The sequence below is a fragment of the Myotis daubentonii genome, chromosome 10, assembly GCF_963259705.1.
Source record: "Myotis daubentonii chromosome 10, mMyoDau2.1, whole genome shotgun sequence".
Classification (NCBI taxonomy): Eukaryota; Metazoa; Chordata; class Mammalia; order Chiroptera; family Vespertilionidae; genus Myotis; species Myotis daubentonii.
The window spans coordinates 45,706,339-45,726,652 of NC_081849.1; the positions used below are offsets into that span (position 1 = coordinate 45,706,339).

The following is a 20,314-nucleotide window of genomic DNA, read 5'->3' on the forward strand; positions in this document are numbered from 1 at the left end:
CAAAAAATATCATCAGGTGAGGATAACAAACAAAAGCTGTGGTACATTTACATGATGGAATACTACTTGGTCCTTTAAGAAAAAAAAAGGAGAACTTACCTTTTGTAACAGCATGGATGGATCTGGAGATTATTATGCTAAATGAAATAAGCCAGTCAGAGAAAGACAAAGACCATATAACCTCACTTCTATGTGGAATCCAATGAACAAAATAAAGACAAAATAGAAACAGAGGCATGGATACGTGGAACCAACCGACAGCTGTCAGAGGGGAGCAGGGTTGAGGGACTGAATGAAAGTGAAGGAATTAAGAAAAAAAAAATCCATAATAACACATAGACACAGACACCAGTGAGGTGGTAGCCGGAGGGAAAGGGTGGCCACGGTGGTGGGTGCAGGTGGGGAGCGGGCAGGGATGGGGATGGAAAGAGGCTTTGCCTGGGGCTATGGGCGCAGGATGCAGTGCGCAGATGATGCTTCTTTGAGTTGTGCCCTCGAAACCTGTACCCCCAATAAATTCAGTAAATAAACACATAAGTAAAGTCAAATGGACTAGCCGAGCTTTAAAACGATCCATCTCAAAGGCTGGACTGACCGTGCTCCAGCATCACCTGGGAACTTGTTAGAAACGCAGAACCTCCGGCCCCGTCCCAGGCCCACGGAGCTGGAAAGTGTCTGTGGCGGTTGTGGGGGGCGGGGGTGTTCTTATAAGCCCCGCCGTTGGTGCACGTTAACGTTTGAGAACCACGGCACCAACGTTCGTTACTGGAAGATTGGAGAACGGCGAGCAGGAGGGGGTGCAGCCGACCTCCGCGGGGGGCGGGGGGGGCGGGCAGGGCAATTTGAGCGAGAAACAAACAAACAAGTCGACGGGATTGGCCAGGTTGCAACACAGAGGAAACCCCACACGGGGCCCCGGGACCTGCGCGGACAGCGCATCCCGGCGGGAGGCTCCGGGCCGGCGGCGCCCGCAGGTGGCGCTAAAGCGGCCGCGGGCCCGGGGGCGGGGTCAGCGCCCGCGCTCTTAGGCTCGGGCGCCGCGTGGGGCTGGTACCTCGGGACGGCTTCGCGGCCGCCACTTAACCGTCGGGTCGCGCCGGGAAGCGGGTAAGTCCCTTGAATCATCCCGGCTGGTCGCCGGCTTCCAGCCTCGGGCCGCCGCGGGTGCGAGCCGGCGCGGGACCGGGCGGCGGCGCTCCCGCAGCCCCACTCGCCCGTGAGCGCCTGTGCGGGGCGCGCTGCGCTGCCGGACAGCCCGGCCCCCGCGCAGCACACCTCTCCGCTGGCCGGGACCGGTCCGGGGCTGGGAGCCAGACCCTCCTCAGGAAGCCTTTTCGCTGGGGGTCGGGGGAAATGATGCGCTATGCAGTTTGCTTATCAGGTTGGGTTCTGACGGCAAGTTTGCCAACTTGGCAGAATCGCCGTGGGTTTGGTTTGCCTGGCATTGATGAATGGTTGGTACACAGTGCTGAAAATCGCGCAACTGGTCTTCGCGTTTCCTAGTAACAGGAAGTTTTTAAATCCTTGGAACATTAGTCCTGCTCTTTCAGGATCTGGATTGGGGTACAGATTCCCTCCAAACAGCCAATCAAGGCTTTATTTATTTTCGTCCTGGGTCAAATCCACTTGGAGGGGATTGCAGAAATAAAATATACAAACACTTTCAGATTTCTTACTCTGTTCTTTTTAATATATATATATTTCTCTCAACATCCTGACGTTTAATAAGCCATTCTTTTAGCACAGGGCAGATGCAGTGCTTAAGAATAGCAGCCCAGGGAAGAAAAACATCTCCCCTTCAGTAGTTAAACGTGGTAACAAAAGTGTCCACTGAAAGTATCAGTTTGGAATTGCAAAGCAACCCACAATGTATTCCAGTCATTGACTTTCTTCATATTCTAAACTCTTCGACATAAACATGAGTCAGTTGGGCTGTGTCAATATTTAGCAGGAACATGAGGTCAGCAGTCCTGTTACAGCAAAATGGAGCAGTCACATCAAGAAATATGCTTTGCTTTTTTAATGGGGATGAAAGAGAACTTTGGGTCAAATTCGGGAGTTCCTAATATCTGAACACTGCGCTGTTTCCTGTATTTATTTATTTTTTTTTTCATGAGAAGATTTCACTGTGGAATTTAAATTATATATTTGGTTAATGTCTGATGGAAACCACCATAGTTTACTCGACTGACATTTTATTTTCTTGGCTTCTGGGCACAAAGTTGACTGTGGGCCACACAGTCAACAGGCTGCCTCACTCACTGCCCTGGGCTTTTCCTTGGCTTTGCTCTTCAGCATGGTCTCGCTCCCATGCAGATGAATGGCTATATACTCAGCCCCCCTCTCCCCCATCCAGGGCAGGGCCGGCTGACCTCCCACAGCACCCCTCCACCCCCTGCCAGCTGGGCCCCAATTGGCCCCTGACCCCGATCAGGGTAGCAGGGTAGGGGGCAGCCGGCCAACCTCCTGCATCCCTCCCCTCACCCACCCAGCCAGATTGGCCCCCATGGGACAGCCCGGCCGGACCCCACCCGTGCAGTGGGCTCTAGTTCTCGTTATAATGTTACCTAAATCACCAGATGATTTGGAGTAATACTTCTTAAGGAAAAATACCATAAGCTCCTCCAGAGCTGGCATGAAGTCTCATTTCTCTTTCCCTCCTCAGTGTCCATCACAGGGATGAGTTCACGAATACTAGATGCTTGTCATGTGCTTTACTCAGAACTCTTTCAAATGCCAATGCTATAAACCCAAGTCAAACTAACAAGCAAAAGAAAGGGGATGTATTAGCCTGTGTAACTGAAAATATCAGTATCATGTCTCAGGGAATCTAAATACTCAACATATACCACTGGACCTCTTCTGCGTGCCTATTTCTGGCTTGTGCTTCTGTGTTTGGTCTGTCCTCCATCCTATTGAAGGCATCTTCCCCCTCACGGCATGGGGAAGGAAGTGGTAGGTTTCCATCCTCCCAACTTCAGGTGTTAGACATGTCCTCTTTATCTTCCACTTCCATGTATAAATCTCAAAGGAGGATCTGACTGGTTCAGCAGGGCTTGTACTAGTGTGCCATCCCTAAACCAATCAATGTGATCAGCGGAATAGAGAACTGGGAATAGCCAAACTGAGTCACATGCCCGCTTCTATGGCCAAAGGAAGAGCATTTCTCCAAATGGAGGAAATTTTTTATATAATTTTTTAAATGGGCTCTTTTCAGCCAGCACCAAACCACAGGCATCTCTAGGGTCAGCTGGCACAAGCGCTGCAAGACTGGGGGCGAGAGAGAGGCCTACCACGAGAAGCAAAAATATGAACTGGGACGCCCTGCTGCCAGCACGAAGATTGGACCCCGCTGCATACACACAGTCCACGTGCGGGGAGGCAACAAGAAGTACCGAGCCTTGAGGCTGGACAGGGGCAACTTCTGGGGCTCAGAGTATTCGACTCGCAAAACAAGGATTATTGATGTCTACGATGCATCCAGCAATGAACTAACTGGTACAGACCCTCGTAAAGAGCTGCGTCGTGCTCACTGACAGCACACCGTACTGACAGTGGTATGAGTCCCACCAGGCACTGCCCTTGGGCCACAAGAAGGGGGCCGAGCTGACTATTGAGGAGGAAGAGATTTTAAACAAACAAAAAAAGATCAAAGAGAATTCAGAAGAAATATGATGAAAGGAAAAAGGATGCCAAAATCCGCAGTCTTCTCAAGGAACAGGACCAGCGGGCAAACTTCTTTCATGCATCGCTTCAAGACTAGATGGCTGTGTGCTAGAGGGCACGGAACTGGCGTTCTAAGGAAAATCAAGGCCCAGAAAGGCAAAGAAATCTTCTTCCCTCCTATCTTAGCTCATGTAATAAAGGTACTTACTCAAAAAAAGGGGGAGGCCTAGCTGGTTTTGCTCAGTGGGTAGAGCTTCGGCCGGTGGACTGAAGGGTCCCGAGTTCAATGCCAGTCAAGGTGGACAGACCAAAACAAATATCCTCAGCATGAATATTGTGAAATTTGAAAATGAATGATATATGGAAAATGTTCGCAGAGTGCTTCAACAAAGGCAAATGGTGGAACTATGTAAAGATGGCTCTTCTTCATTCTTTTTTCTTTCTTTTATTGAATTTTTACAGAGAGGAAGGGAGAGGGATAGAGAGCCAGAAACATCAGCTGCCTCCTGGACACTCCCCACTGGGGATGTCTCCACAACCAAGGCCCATTCCCCCCCGCCCCCCCCGGCCAGAATCGAACCTGGGACCCTTGAGTCCGCAGGCCGATGCTCTATCCACCAAGCCAAACCGGCTAGGGCACTCTTTCTCATTCTTTGTGAAGATCAAACCTTTAAAAGTTGGAGAGTGCTTTAAGTATTTTAAACTATTCCTGGCAACAACTTTCCATTCAATGAAGTGTTGCAGGTGCTCTAAAATTCAGAAACATTTAGAATGTTTTCTCTCAGTCAAATTGTTATATATCTAATCTGCTTTACTCATTGACTCTCACAAAGTACAAACTGGAGATGTATTCCTCTGGAAATACATTTAGAACAAATAAAAACAATGAATATATTGTGACATTATATGTTTCTCTTTCCTAAAAAATGTTACACCACGCCTGAATTTAGTTCTGTTGGGTATTTAGGAAAACAGTCCTTTATAGGGTAGGAAGTTGGACAAAATTAGTTTCCACAGGGTTGACCAGGATAGGGGCATGTCAGTGGTTGAACAAAGCTCAATAACCCCAGTGGAAATACCAGCAATGTGTGTTTTACCAACAAAAACCAGTCTGTTACTCTGAAAATACCACCTTTCATTCCTTTGTGCCACTATCAGAGTTCATCTTCCCGAAAGTGTCCATTTTATTCATTGTCTGAAACTCAAAAAATTTGCCCATAAAATCACTTAATTATTACTTCAAATTCTAGTGTCAACCCCAAAAAATACAACTTCCTGATCTTACACCAGCAAACTCCAGCTTCCATTGATAACATTACTCTCAGAAAAAAATGCATTCCTAATTCTATTTACCTTTGAGGGGAGTTGGCATTCTTCTAAATGAGCACCTGGAGTTAAATTCCCCTAAACAAAAGGCAACGTCCAACCATTTGAATTTCATATACTAGTAGACACCTAGGTCATACATTGTACCGCTAGTTGGACAAAGTAAAGCAGTTTCTCTTGACACAAGGGCCCTGGATGGAGATTATAATGTAAAGTTTAATGTGTAAATCAGTCACTAACTGTATTTTAATTATATCTTATCTGCCACTGTAGTCCTCATATGAGGAAACTGTGCCGTGCCAGCAAGGCCAAGGGTGAACCTGAGTGGGGCGGCTGAGAGGCTTAGAAAAGACAGACAAGAGAATGAAAGCTGGGTCTCGGTGGGAGACTGCTTCTCTGAGAGACAGCGACCAACACCCACAAGCCATGTCTTTATTTTATAGCAGATGCCACGAGGCAAAGTAAGGGTGTGGTCAAGATGTTTGCAACATTCTCATTGGTTTCGGATCCTGCTCAGTTTCATGCACCTGAACTCTATCAAGCCTACATCACTCAGACACGTGGGGCCACGTGTTTGGACCATAGGTTCAAGCTTACAGCTACAGCCGTTGGCTATAATGTGCTGGGAGGGCGCTGCCCTCCAAGCTGGGACTTGCACGTGGCAATGAGAGGACTGTGCCCTCTCCTCAGTCCAAGGCTTGAACCTATCCAAACACTGTAGCCGCTCCCCACAGGAAACTACTCATGTTGCCCTGTCAATATCATAAAGAGCATAGACTTGAAGAAGATAATTATTTTTATTTTCATAGGTGGCTGAAGCAATATTTTATAGAATTAATGGAAATCCAACAAAACATCACAAACCAAGAACTTTGGAAAATGAAGCCTAGGAGAAGTCTAGAAGAAGATGACTATTTGGTAAAATAATAATTAAAATCCATAAACATAACTCAAATGCTATTCTATATCTCATGGTGCTGTAAAAGTGATTTTTCACCCTCGTCTGCTGATATTTTCACTGATTCATGTCACTGATGTTGTGATGGGTGCAGGTCAGTGACATATAGGAGAGAAATTGTACCTTGACTGACTGCCATGGACTTAGCTGAATAACCTTGAATGAGTCACTGAAAACCCTGGGTCTTGGTCTATCTGTAAAGTGAGAGAGTTAGACCATATCATCTCCAACACCCTTCCAATGTTTTCTAACATCCTCAATGAGTCTGTTTCAAAAGAATCGCCAGTGCCCATATGACAGTTGTGCAAGCATGCGTTTTTTAATGGGCACCATGGCAGCTTACCAAGAGATCATCAAGTTAATTAATGTTCACTGTTTAACCAAATGCATTCAATTTTAGAATAAGAACCACTGGTCCCACTTTTCCCTACCTCAAGATAAAACGTTTCTGACTACATTATCAACTGAAAAAGTGATGGACATTTTTTGTTTTAAACTCTTTTTACCTTTCTAAATGATCTCAACTCAGTTTTAACAGAAATTATATATTTTACCTTAATTATTTTAATAAGCAAAATAATTAAGATATAAGCACACACTTTATAATAAAATAAGTGTACATAAAATGAAATCATTTTTATTTTCCAAGTTAACTGCCCTATTTCCTGTTCCGTAACTCTTTACCCTTAACCAGAAAATTGATTTCAGTTTATTGTACTTAGAGTGTTTTAATGTGAAGAGATGACAGATGCTGCATCATGCTCAACTCCCTTCTAACTGGAGTAATTGGAAAAGACATTGGATGTAATAGTGATTTATTACTGGAAGTTAAAGTCAAATGGTGAGAGGTTATTTTTAAACACCAAAAATTATAGAGAACTGTGTGAAGTAAAGTTACCATCCATAAAATGAGGAGATGAGCAAGTTAATCACTGACATGTTGAGCATTAAAATGCTAAGGTTCTACGTATAGAGCTATAAGAAATGAGTAATACATATTGGGTGAGAAAGTAAATTCATAAAGTAACACAATAAAGAAACACTGATATAATTTCTCATTTTGAGTTTTTTTGTTTTGTGTTTTGATTTGCTGATATGTCAGTCAATTGTGGAAATGACTAAATATTCAATGTAACCTTCTTTGGAATTGTTGACTAACTAGAAATACAACTGAGTAAAGAAGTATAACTTTCTCAAGAAATAGATCATCCCTATGAGATTTAACTACTTATATAGCCTTTGTACTTCTAATATACTATTTGTCCATGGTTACTTACACCAATGAGATAATTTAGAAATATAAAATCAAGGTTTAAGACTACTATGACGGAAATTATAAATTTTTTTCTAATAGTAATGACCATATAAGTCTTAATCTCCTGCACTTGAATTAATAAAGAATTCACTCTTCAGTTTTTTGCCAAGAGTTACCCAGTAACCAATAAAAATATTTTAAAATACATACAACTGTTACAATTTACAACTGTTACTATTTTTACCAAAGATTACTGGATGTTTTTTAGTTTTCAATTTTAGTTTCCCAGTTGCATTATTGCATCCTTTTATGCCTTCAAGACAGAAGCACATGGCCTAATCTTTAGTGGAGATATCTGAAGCATGTATTTATTTTGAAAAATGAGCAACAGAAATTAATAGAGAACTCCAAAGTAGCTACGTGCACCTTTGATCAGTGCTACATAGACTATGCCATCTCTTCAGCCAAAACCAGTATCCAAAAACAAGGTTCTGAATGTCCATTTTAACTGAAAAGCACAATGAGCAATAAATAATTCGTTCGAGGAAATCCCGTTGTTTAAATTTTAAGATGTTTGTTTTCTTTTCTTCGTAGAATAAGAACTCAGGAGAGACCAGCATGCTGAAAAGACCTGTGCTTTTGCACTTGGACCAAACAGCCCATTTTGATGACTTTGACTGTCCCCAAAAGCTTCAGTGCAAACAGGAGCTCTTCCCAGAATGGCGCTTGCCAATTAAAATTGCTGCTGTCATATCCTCTCTGACTTTTCTCTACACTCTTCTGAGGGAAGTAATTCACCCTCTTGTAACTTCCCATCAACAGTGGTTTTATAAAATTCCAATCCTGGTCATCAACAAAGTCTTGCCAATGGTTTCCATCACCCTCTTGGCGCTGGTGTATTTGCCAGGTGTGATAGCAGCAGCTGTACAGCTCCGTAATGGAACCAAGTATAAGAAATTTCCACATTGGTTGGATAGGTGGATGTTAACAAGGAAGCAGTTTGGGCTGCTCAGTTTCTTTTTTGCTGTACTGCATGCAATTTATAGTTTATCCTATCCAATGAGGCGATCCTACAGGTACAAGTTGCTGAACTGGGCGTATCAACAGGTAGGATGATGAGATCGACAATATCACTTAACCAAAAAGTCTAAGTCACCTAACAGATTTACTCTTTGTCATGTTAATATCAACACCTCAAACCCCTGTTGAAACCCTGTGCTGAGAAAGTAATCTGCATTTTAAAATGTTTTATTATTAACCCTTTATTGGGGCTTGGCTGTATAGTTTTACATCGAGGAATATATTTTAAGCTGAAAATTTAAACTACAACTTTATTTTTTTAATGAAGTTAACTTAATATTTTATTTTTTAATTTATTATTATTATTATTAAACTACAACTTTAACAATGCAAACAAGTATTGTGTTCATGGACACAGCCACATTTCCATTTTCTGTCACCCTCACAAGATTACTTTTAATGCTCATTTTTCTTATTTTCTGTTTATTTACCCCGTGTGCCTGCACATTACAATTCTAACCATAATTATTATATAAATGAAACAGTTACATCAATGTTGCATTCAAGAAAGTGATTAATAGTTCCTATGTCATTTCTTTCAGAGGAATGCAAAAACAAGTCATAATTGTGTAGAGGCCCCAGTTATCAGGCCCCCCATAGCAGCCAGAGTGAGTGTAGAAGGGGGTTCATGTGCGGGAGCTAGGTGCTCTTTACACTCCTTCCTCTTTTCACCCTCTGGTAGGTCCAACAAAAGAAAGAAGATGCCTGGATTGAGCATGATGTTTGGAGAATGGAAATGTATGTGTCTCTGGGAATCGTGGCACTTGCAATCCTGGCTCTGTTGGCAGTGACATCTATTCCATCTGTGAGTGACTCTTTGACATGGAGAGAATTTCACTATATTCAGGTAAATGATGTATAAAATGCGTCTGTTCCCTCAGAGCGGTCAATCTTTTCGTGCTTATAATATCAAGTATACTGACTTTACCCCATAGAAAATAACAAATGGTTTGCCAGTAGCCAAGATCCTACCACTTGTTCCCATTAATACTGTGCGCTCCTATAATTTTTCCCTATTGCTGCTAAATAGAAGTGTTTCCTAGATATAAATAAAAGGCATTACTCAAAGAGAAGTATTTCTAACATTTGAAATGTGTTAGCTATCCATCTAATAATTTTAAATGTGATGTTTTAGAAATTTAATATTTATGGGTTTTTTTACTTCCCCCCCCCAAAATAAAAATATTCTCTTGCCTAGCATCTAATTTTATTCATCCCTTTTAAGTTACATAGCTTTGTACTATCCATAAAAAAACATCTCTCTCCTTGAAATATGGAGTTATATCTACCAAAGGTATTCTAATACCTAATTGTAAATGCTGCTTTTTCCAAATTACATTTTATGTAGCTTACTCACTTGAAGCTTCTCAATATTCTTGGAATTCAAACCATTTCAGATTTACTGAGGTTAATCTCCTAGTAGTAGATTACACCATAAAAAGAGCTATGTGCCAGAATTCACAAGGGGATTTATGTCAGACAAGATTCAAAGGACTAAAATTAATTAAGCCATAAGCCCTGCCAAGATTCTTAAAATTTTATAGCTTTACCTTGTATGGGTAGACATCTTTGTAAATTCCCACAAAATCAGACATTCCCTACTATCCTTTGTACATGCTCATACTCCCACACACACTTTATCAGGGCATCTGATTAGCTGAAAAGCAAGTCTCCATCCGAGTCATTCCACTGTGGCTTAGAGATGGTGCCATGTTTTCCAAGTGCAGTGTTTGTTGATTTTGTAGGTTCGGCCTGATAGCCAGCCACTGGGGTTCCCTGCTCCTCATTAATAACTTTCCACACACATGCTGAGCACCACTGCTCAGATCGAATCAGGAATGCAAGCACTGCGTCTTGACAACTAAGCCCATTTCACTACGTGTGCAACGCCTACTTCATAATAAGTACATAATACACATTTGGTAAAATTAATCTTCAACAAGTCACATGTACTTTTTCAATTAATAACCTAGAAATTTCTCATTTACAGTCCAAGAACTGATTACTCTCCAATTTATGTTGGAGATTTTTATCTGAAAATAGAAACTTAACTATTTGTATTCATTGAGGTTTAAGGGTACTTACTGCTCAATAATTGTGAGTTGGATTTCTCCTGGCAGGCTAATGACCATTTCCAGTAAGTGAATAGAAGTCAAAAGTTATCTAGAAGAGCTGTCGTCAGGATGCCGTAAAATTATTTAGGTGAACAACTATTTTTAAGCAACTTTATCAGGATGGTGCCAAGTATCCCAATGCTAGCTGAAATTTTTCTCCACATCTTCATTATCTCTATGTCTTGTTCAAACATTGAAATGATTGTTGGTATTTTCCCACTTTATCAGAATGTTTGATTTTTTTAACATAGGCCAAGATCATTTGTTTTAGTATTCAGATACCAAAATCAAAGTCAATCACTTTGGTTGCCTTCACAATTAATAAAGATCACTGAGGTCGAATTGATTTTTGCACTAATCTTCAGTCAACCCACCACCCTTTGCTGGGCACCTAAAAGGCATAAATCATTGTGTTGCTTCTGTAGGGGTCCTGTGATGAGTAAGAGGGCCCCTGGTTTTAGATGTCTCCTGATAGGCAGAATTAAGGCGGATGCACAAGAGACAAACCATCACAAAATAAATGTCATAAGAGAGATGAACAAAGTGTGGAGAAAGGGAAGACAGTGTTATTGACTGGCTGAGATGGAAAGGAAGAGGGTTGTGAATGTCCTTAATTTAAATAGCCTGGAGACAGAGGCATTACCCAAAAGTAGGAGTAAAGTGGGGACATGTTAAAATGAATGGAAAGGTGTGAGTGTACATTGTTAAGAAATGTAATAGGAAAACCATTACAGATGAATGGAAGAATTTCCTAGCAACAGAACAGATCCAGATTAAGTAATATGGAATAAACTCTTTTGGAACCAATCTTCACCAAGATAATTTTTTTTTCTTTTGCAGAGCAAGCTAGGAATTGTTGCCCTTCTACTGGGCACAATACATGCATTGATTTTTGCCTGGAATAAATGGGTCGATATAAAACAATTTGTGTGGTATACACCTCCAAGTTTTATGATAGCTGTTTTCCTTCCAATTGTTGTCCTGGTATGTAAAGCTATACTATTCCTGCCATGCTTGAGAAAGAAGATACTGAAGATTAGACATGGTTGGGAAGATGTGACCAAACTTAACAAGATTGAGATGTCTTCCCAGTTATAGAATTACTGTTTACAACATTTTTGTTCAAATTTGATATATTTTATCATAAATATTTCCAATTTGTATTTGCTTAATAAAAATAACTACTGAGGGTCTTAATATATCTGTGTTTCTGAGTGATGAGTTTAAAATATGTGTATATTAGAGTTGATTCAAAACAAGAAATAAAATAATCTTAGCACATTCTCTATTTTCAGTAAAGTTGAATAATCACATCTGATTTGCCAGACTACATAGTATTATCCTCCCTATATAACAAAAGCCTGATATGCAAATTATCCCGTCGGGCGGTTGTTCGACCGGGAGTTCAACCACTCACTATGATGTGTGCTGATCACCAGTGGGCAGCGCGAAACATGGCAGATGTCGGCAATGCAGTGCTGGCAGCCAGCAGCAGTGGAGGCGCTGCCGACCCAGTGGGCCCCAACGAAAGCAGGACTGTGGCAGGGTGGTGGAGCAAGTGAGCGGGCGGCACCAGCCACGGCGGGGTACCAGGCAGGGCTGTGGGGCTGCGAGGCTGGGGACATGATCTGGGGACTGATCTCCATAGGCCACCCTGAGGGATCCCACCCGTGCATGAATTCGTGCACTGGGCCTCTAGTAAATAATAAAAGGCCTTGAAATACCAGTACTCTCTACTCATTAAAAGGTATCATGAGCCATGAAAAAATGTATTATCTGGATCAACCACACAGATATATACAGTGTTATGAGTGTTGTTAAAGAACTCATTTTCCTGTAACTGGGTGTGATTCATGGAACACCCACCTCAAAAATACACAGACTATGTCTACACAAGTAAAGCAACAGAATAGTAACAGATACGCAGCCAGGCAAAAGAAAACCCAGGCTATCCAGGGGGAAAAGTCAATTCCAATTTCTCTATCCAACTTACGTACCACTCAGTTGAAGTTACCTTAATACACTGACAAAAGCAGCCCATGAATTAGTTCTCCAAGGAGCTACTACTTGGAGCGTCTACTATCAGACTCTAATCCAACATCCTTCAGAGGTTTTTCATAACTAGCAAAACTAACCGCAAACCTTCTCTGTTATATGGGTCAATTATTTATTAGGACTGATAGAGCTAATGGTACAAATTAGGACAAACAATTAGTATATTCATTGAGCGGAGTTCAGTTTTTTATTTTTTTCTATTACAAAGGATAGGCTAAGAAGCCTTCTGGATTATACATTTGAATTCTATGCACGATTGGGGCTCAGATATGCAGACTTGTCTGCAGGTAGTGAAGAAAGGAGTTGAGAGGAGCACAGTTAGAAACAGAGCAGACAATAGTGTCCTTGAGAATTCACCACAAGAGAAAAAGGAATCTAGGGCTCTAGAAGTGCGAACCAGATCTAGCAAGGGGACATGACTATGGAACCACATGAGTATACCATATACCATATACCATAATAAACCAGCCCTGAGATGTAGCAGTTGAGTACCTGCCCTCTCAAGTGCATTGCAAAATGGCAAAGTGTCAGCATCTCCAGTAGTGAGAGAGAGAAATCGTGCTTCAACCTTCCTGTTGCCACGGCATCATAGAGGCTGCGCTTGGAACAAGATGCCAACCTGAAGCGGCACGCGATGAAGCTGTCCAGGACAGCAGCTGAGTCCTTTCTCTGTTAGCCATTGTAATAAACAGCACAGCCTATTCTGAAGCAGAACAAACCCCTTGGATAATTCCCAGGAATAAGAGAAAATAGACTTACAAGGGTCTTGGAAATAAAGCACAAAGCATAGAGATTCAATTTGAAAACTAGACCATCTACTCTGCATCTTTGCTGGATTTTTTACAATGGTTGTATAGTATTTTTCTAAGCAGAAGAAAGCAAAAGTCTTAAATATTTTTGCTATACACTTGGATTTTTTTTTTTTTACTCAATGAACATTTATAGAGTATCTCCCATATACCAGGCCCAGTGCTAGACAGAGGATATATCAAGATAAAAATGACCTAGTCTCTACTTACAGTCTTTAAGGGAAGACAATTTTAGCACAGCAATGGACTCTAGGCTTGCTGGTATCACTAAGGAAGAAAAAGACCAGTTCTGTTTTTAAGGGCAAAGTAAGGAAGTTTGTAAGATCCAAAAAAAGAGAACTATTTGATCTGGGTATTAAAGTATAAGTAGGAGTCCTTCAGATAGAATAGAAAAATAGGTACCATAGTGAGCAACATGGAGGTATAAAATGGTGGGATGAAATGCATTGGAAGGACTAAAGTCTTAGCAACAATGAATGTGAAGGAAATACCAGATTGGGTAGAGATGAAAGCCAGATAGATCAACAAAATCATTATATAACATAAAACTAAATTTGGACTTTGTTCTTCAGAGAGTGGGGAAGCCATTGATAAAACTTTAAGCAGGAGCTTTAGCATAATCAAATTTGCATTTTAGAAAAATCTCTGTAGGCTATCCAAGAGATGGGCTTGCTGGGAGCCAAGGTGAAAGCAAGTTGGAAGGCTGAAAGACTATCTACGGAGACAATGCAATGAATATCCCAGGACAGAAACAAGTTATTAAATGGAGGTCATGGCAGAGAGTATGGATAAAAAAAAGTAGAGCTAACACAATATGATAGAAGAAAGAAGTTCCATGAATTCATGACCAATGGCATATGAGGAGTGAAGGAGAAAAAGGCATTTAGCAAGGGACTTCTAGGATTCTGTTAGCTTGCATGACTTAAAGAAATGGCATTAAATAGGATAGGAGAAGCAGATATTTTTTCACCGCAACAAATTTTTTTTAACAAAAACAGAGCGTGTGTTCTGTACATTGCATGCTACTTACCATAATCTCAGTTGCTAAGGGGTGCGGTGTGGGGTTTTTGTTTGTTTCGGCACGCACACATGTAACTGTGAAGGGCGTGCTAAGGTTTAGGGCAGTGGGAGGGAAAGGGAAGATACTTCTTTGCCCTTTTGATAAGATCATTTTTTAAATAAAACTTCCGATACAATGAAGACAGTTGTGGAGGACAGTCACACAGTCTCCCTGGGACACAAACAGCCCCGAGAAGAGCCGCTGGCCAGGAATCTGATGCCTTCCGTCCACACACACAGCTTCGCTTTCTGCTCCAAAGGAAGTCCGCCGGGGGTTCATTTTCTTTCTTTCTTTTTTTTTTTTTAGGGTTTAAACAACTTTATTCCCAAAACGCCACTCATTGAGCCTCAATTGTAAATATAAATAGTATTCTCCTCATTTCACATTTTTATACACAAATTCTGAGGTTTATAAACATGAAATCATTTTCTTTAAGCATTTCCTCTATAGGAAGCGTATCCTCTTTGGGTTTTTTGGGGGGTTTTTTAACTGTTAAAATGATGTCCTTTTCCTATTTTAATCATGAGTCACATTAATGTTGTTTAAGACAATAAAAAAGAAATTTATGATTTTGCTCTGATTTTCAGCTGGTGGACCACGTGTCTGAGGAAGCCTGTAAGACATTGTGGCCCATTAAGCATGGGATCTGTAAAAGTAAGCATACAAATGAATAAGAAAAATTGTAATTTTCATTGATAAAATCAAGCCTGGAATTTTCTTCCAAGGTAATGAACAGATGCAGTAGCTCCTTTTCCTAAACCCAGTCTTCAAAGGAAAGTGTTCGTTAGAATTCCAGTTTGGATTTAACGGTAAGCTTTACTCAGGAAGTCCTCTTTCTTCACGCCAACTTTTCCAGATTTTATCAAGAGACCCTTTGAAGAAGTAATAAATTATTTGATCTCCTATTTATTGAAAACAATCCTCTCATTAAATAAATTAATAAATCACCGACTTGCGACCATTACACATGACCTGAGGCTAAAGTTCAGTACCTTCTTCTCAGCTAATTCTACTTTTTCATCTGGCCAGGCCTGACTCCCGTTTATGGCTGGTGAGTATGTGACATCCCCAGAATTACTAATGGATGCCCACAGGAACTGTGCCAAGAACAAGCTGCCAGTCCACACAGCTATAAATGAAATGGTTGAACTGATGAGATCACAGGAGTTTGTTAATCCCTTGCCCAAGGCATGACCCCACTGAAATGAGGCTCCCTCAACAAAATGGCTGTATTTCTGAACAACATGGAAGAGAGAGAAGAAGGGAAGGAAACATAGGTGCCAAAATTGTATCGGAGAGGAAGCTGTGATCTTTGAAGCATTACGACTTCTGCACCTCAACTGGACCAGAGTGACTGACTCAGCAAGGTCTTCTGAGAGTCAGAGAACCAGGAAGATAGCCAGGGGGTTATAATGACCATGTCATAATGATTGACACGTGCCTCGACATATGACCCGAGCAATGATTTCAGACCTACCCTCATCTTATAACTTGAAGTTGTACTATCACTAAAAACAAATAGAAATGAGTCTACGCCACGGAATTCTACAATATAAGAGCTGGAAGAGTAGGGTTTACGTTCATTTCTTTAATAGAAACTTTGTGAGTGAAATCCCTAACAAGAAGCCTGCATGTAATAGGGGTCCGAGGAGAAGTGGGCTAGCGGGACCAGGAGCTGTTGGTGCCTTTTCGTTATTTCTTCCATCCTGCTTACACGTCCCTGTGACAACTTGGGCTTCAAGGTGCATCATTTGAAAACCCCTCCTCATTTATACAGATGAGGAAAGTGACCTTTTTGTCAGGGATTGCTTATTTTCAAGGCACAGAAACCTACTCAAAGTTGCTAACGGGGAGACATCGATGGCATAAAGGGGGATACCGATATAACCCACAGGTAAAGTGGATGACTTAGCCTCCCAGCCCAGCGGTTCTCAACCTGTGGGTCATGACCCCTTTGGGGTCGAACGACCCTTTCACAGGGGTCGCCTAAGATCATCGGAAAACACATAGATAATTACATATTGTTTTTGTGATTAATTACTGTGCTTTAATTATGTTCAATTTGTAACGATGAAATTGGGGGTCACCACAACATGAGGAACTGAATTAAAGGGTTGTGGCATTAGGAAGGTTGGAACCACTGTCCCAGGCCCTAGAGCTGTAAATGCCAAAGAGAGAATAGAATCTGAGTGCGTCTGCATGGTCTGTCTGCAGACAGATGGATTGATGCTGTGAAGTTCAAAATGGGTTCTTTCCTGTTTTCTCACGTTTGCCAAGTAGGCCAACAGCTGAGAAACGAAAGTGCTAAATAGTCCTCATTCTAATTTCAGAGCACAACCAGCTGTGGGGTCAGACAGGGTTTGCTGGGAGGTGCTTTTCAGCACAACCAGCATTACAGTCCCTCACCAATTCACTACCAATACATATAATAGAGGACAAGGGAAGTGTGGCACTGACAGAAAGAAACCATGCTTGCTTTACCTGAACACGTATTCAACTCCACCTACTCTACATCTTCACTGAGGAAGAGGAACTTAGCTGGAAAGAAACACATGACTGCCACACTGACTAGCCTCACTTTCAATTAATGATTGCAAAGATAAGTGGACTCTCGACACTGCCTATTCTTTGTATATTTTCATAGGAAATGTATTTTTTCACTTATTAAAACTGCTATACTACACCTTCCCTCTGTTCAAACCAATATTAACCTCTCCTACACTCAACTAGTAGATTTTCCTTAGGAGACGGATGTAATCAGAAGAGAACTGTCTCATCTTCTCGCCCACAAATCTATCTATAAATGTACCTGAATCTGGTATCTTTATCCTTTGCTTATTTTAATTAAAAAAAAAAGTATTGTCCCATCCCTAAGACCAACTCTTCCGTTTCAGCACTAAATCCCATCCATTTTCTATTCAAAGAGCTTTACTTTAAATTGTGTATGTCTTTCCTGTATTATTTCCAGTAGGTCACAGTATTAAAAAATAAATTGAACTAATGTCCCCCTCCAGTTCTTGGCCTATTTCTCTACAAACCTTTAAAACAAAATTCCTCAAAATATCTGCCTACTTTGATACTAATTTATCTAGTCAGCTTTCTTTTGGTTAGTATTTGCTTCCTATTTTCTCACCAGTTCTATGTTCATCATTTCTTTATTACATTGCTCTTTCAGTTTTTTGAGATTATCTATTACTCTAGTTTTTATCTCAAAACAGTTATATATTTTTACTACTTTTAGAAGTTACTCCAGAGATTATATCATCATTGATTTAGCCAAGTCTAATTTTAATTAGCACTTTTACCTGCTCTTATACAATGTAAGAAACACACCTTTTTAACTTCATTTATCTGGATATTATTGTTGTGTACTTTAATTCTATATATATTTAGATCCAACAGGAATTATAAATACTGTTTTGTACAGTCTTTTAGATTTATATACATTTTCCCTTTGGCTCTCTTTATTTTCCCCTGAATCTCCTACCTTCAATCTGGTTTTATTTCTCCATTATCTGAAAAAAAAAATCTTTAGTGTTCTTTTCAATGCATAGTGTATGCCTGCTGAGAAAAAACAAACAAACAAAAAAACATTTTTTTCCCCCACAAGTTTTGGTCTGAAAATATCTTTATTTAATCTTCATTAAGAAAGGATACATTTTTAGATATTTTGAAATCTAGGTTGACAGTTATTTTCAGAACGTTGCACAAAGTTCCATTGTTTCTGATGAAAGAAGAGAAATCTCATTCTAACTGTTGGTTCTTAAGCTTCCTATGGCTAGTTTATAATTTTTTTCCTTTTTGTCTTAATTTTCAGTACATTTGCTGTAATTAGACAAACTGTGGTTTCCCTTTTAGTTATGGTTTGTAGTACTTAGTTGTGGTTTGTAGTACTTTTTGAATCTTTGGTTTGTTATTTGTCACAGATCTGGAAAACTCTATCCTTATCTTTTTCAAATGTTGCTTATGTCCCATTTTCTCTCCTCTGCTTTTCCAGGGGTCCAGTTAGTGTTGCTAGGTGTCTTCACTACATCTCCTATTTTATAACTTCTCTTTGTATTTTTATTCCTTATTTTTCTCTATAATTCATTCTGATGACCACTTTACCTATCCCCTAGGACTCAGTGGTCGGCAAACTGCGGCTCGCGAGCCACACGCGGCTCTTTGGCCCTTTGAGTGTGGCCCTTCCACAAAATACCGACTTCTGCGCCTGGGCCACGAAGTTTCAATTGCACTGTACATGTGCGCCCGCACGTGGTATTTTGTGGAAGAGCCACACTCAAGGAGCCAAAGAGCCGCATGTGGCTCGGGAGCCGCAGTTTGCTGAGCCGCAGTTTGCCGACCACTGCCCTAGGTCACTAATTCTCTCTTCAATAGTGTCTAATAAGTTATTAAACTCATTTATTGAGTTTTTAGTTTCAGTTATCAGGTAAATTCAATTTCAGAATTTCAATTTGTTTTTTTTTTCATAGTTCCAATTTTTTGTAAAATTGCCTAATCTGTCCTAAATTTCCTTGAGCAAAGTAATGATCTTAAAGATAAGTCTGTTACCTGATACTCCTGTTAGCCTGTTTCTATTGTTAAGGGTTTTTTTTTCCCCCCTTGGCTTTCACTTGTTATCATTTTGTCTCCCAAAATGACCAGTTATTTTATTGAGTGAACAACTGTAGAAATAATTTGAGACCTAGAATGATGTTGTCTTACTCCAAAGAGAATTTGTATTTTCTTCTGGAAAGTAGTTAGGGGCACTAACAATGTGAGCTTTCTTAAGTTAATATTAAGGATTGAGTTTATTTGGAGCTCAGCTTCTGTTTCTGCCAGATTTGAACTACTTCTGACTCACACTTATTCCTAAGAGTTAGCTTTTGGCAATTCCAACTCTAGATCTGGTGGAGAGTCCCCCGGGCATACTCTGGATCACATACTTGATCTCTCTTTACATTGTTAAAGGTGCTGTTCAGATTCCCAACCTCTCAGCTACCTTTTCTCTTAATGAAAATGTAGACCTTGGTGCTGGTTTTACCCCTCTAGGTTTCTTTCTTCTTCCAAAACTTATTATTCTTTGCCATTTTGTTAGCTATCTAATATCTTCAGGCAGTTTTTATAATTAGTCTTGCTGTTTTACTTGTTCTTAGGATAGGTACATATAATTTAGGCAAACATTACCAGAAGCAAAAATCCCAAGAGGGAGTTGACTACATTCACATCTCTATGTCCTCTTTTGCCATTTTTTCCTCTTCTATTCTGAACAACTTTAACTCTCACTTTCCCACTGCATCCGCTCTGAGCAAGATCACCAAGTGATTAAGTTTCAGTCCTCATCTTACTTGCTTACCCAGTAACATTTGACAACTTTGATGACTCTCTCTTTCTTGAAACATTTTCTTTACTTGGCTTCTGAGAAACTATACTCTCCTTCTCGCTTTCTCTGTTTCTTTTGCTGGTTCCTCTTCCTTTTCCCATCATCTCAAAGTTAGTAAGGTTAACTACTTGGTGCCCTTCTTTTCTCTATCTACACCCACAATGTAGGTGACCTCCTGGAGACGTATGGCTTTAAATACAAAACATCGAAAGTGTGTTGATAGGTCCCAAATTTATCTTTTATCTTGAGCCTTGACCTTTCACCTGGTCACCAGCTTATTACATCTAATTGCCTTTTTGACAACTCCACTCGAATGGCGAAAAAATATCTCAAACATAAAATTCTAAAGGTAAAACTTTCACTTCCTTCCCATCCCCACCCAGCTCAAAACAGACACTCAGGGGTTATAGTTGATACTGCTCTTTACCTCATACACCACATCCAAATTTTCAACAAATTCTACAGAATATATTCTGCACCCAGCAGTGTCTCAACACTTAAATAATCTTGGTCCAAGACACTATAGTCCTTCTCCAGAATTTCTGAAATCCTTCAACTGGTCTTTCTGCTCCTACTCTCATCCTCAACCCCTGCTGCCACCACACGCATAGAGTATTTTCTATCCAGAA

General features: G+C 40.6%; 1 protein-coding gene and 1 pseudogene across 2 annotated transcripts; both read left to right on the forward strand.

The window, feature by feature from the left end:
- Positions 1 to 952: 952 nt before the first annotated feature.
- STEAP1 (STEAP family member 1) lies at positions 953 to 11,598 on the forward strand. Of its 2 annotated transcripts, XM_059712240.1 has the most exons (5): positions 953 to 1,107; positions 5,802 to 5,910; positions 7,800 to 8,312; positions 8,968 to 9,132; positions 11,240 to 11,598. In XM_059712240.1, the coding sequence occupies exons 2-5, from the start codon at positions 5,830 to 5,832 to the stop codon at positions 11,495 to 11,497; spliced, it is 1,017 nt and encodes a 338-aa protein (XP_059568223.1). In that variant the 5' UTR covers positions 953 to 1,107; positions 5,802 to 5,829; the 3' UTR covers positions 11,498 to 11,598. The 2 variants fall into 2 exon arrangements, with proteins under 2 accessions (XP_059568223.1, XP_059568221.1); XM_059712238.1 differs by lacking the exon at positions 5,802 to 5,910 and having other exon boundaries at positions 1,008 to 1,107.
- LOC132242524 (small ribosomal subunit protein eS8-like) lies at positions 1,448 to 5,491 on the forward strand (annotated as a pseudogene).
- Positions 11,599 to 20,314: the final 8,716 nt, after the last annotated feature.

Excerpts from the sequence above, each read along its gene's own strand:
- STEAP1 (XM_059712240.1), top strand. The coding sequence starts at position 5,830 with ATGGAAATCCAACAAAACATCACAAACCAAGAACTTTGGAAAATGAAG. Across the intron at positions 8,313-8,967 it reads TGAACTGGGCGTATCAACAG|GTCCAACAAAAGAAAGAAGA; the intron begins GTAGGATGATGA and ends ACCCTCTGGTAG. Across the intron at positions 9,133-11,239 it reads GAGAATTTCACTATATTCAG|AGCAAGCTAGGAATTGTTGC; the intron begins GTAAATGATGTA and ends TTTCTTTTGCAG.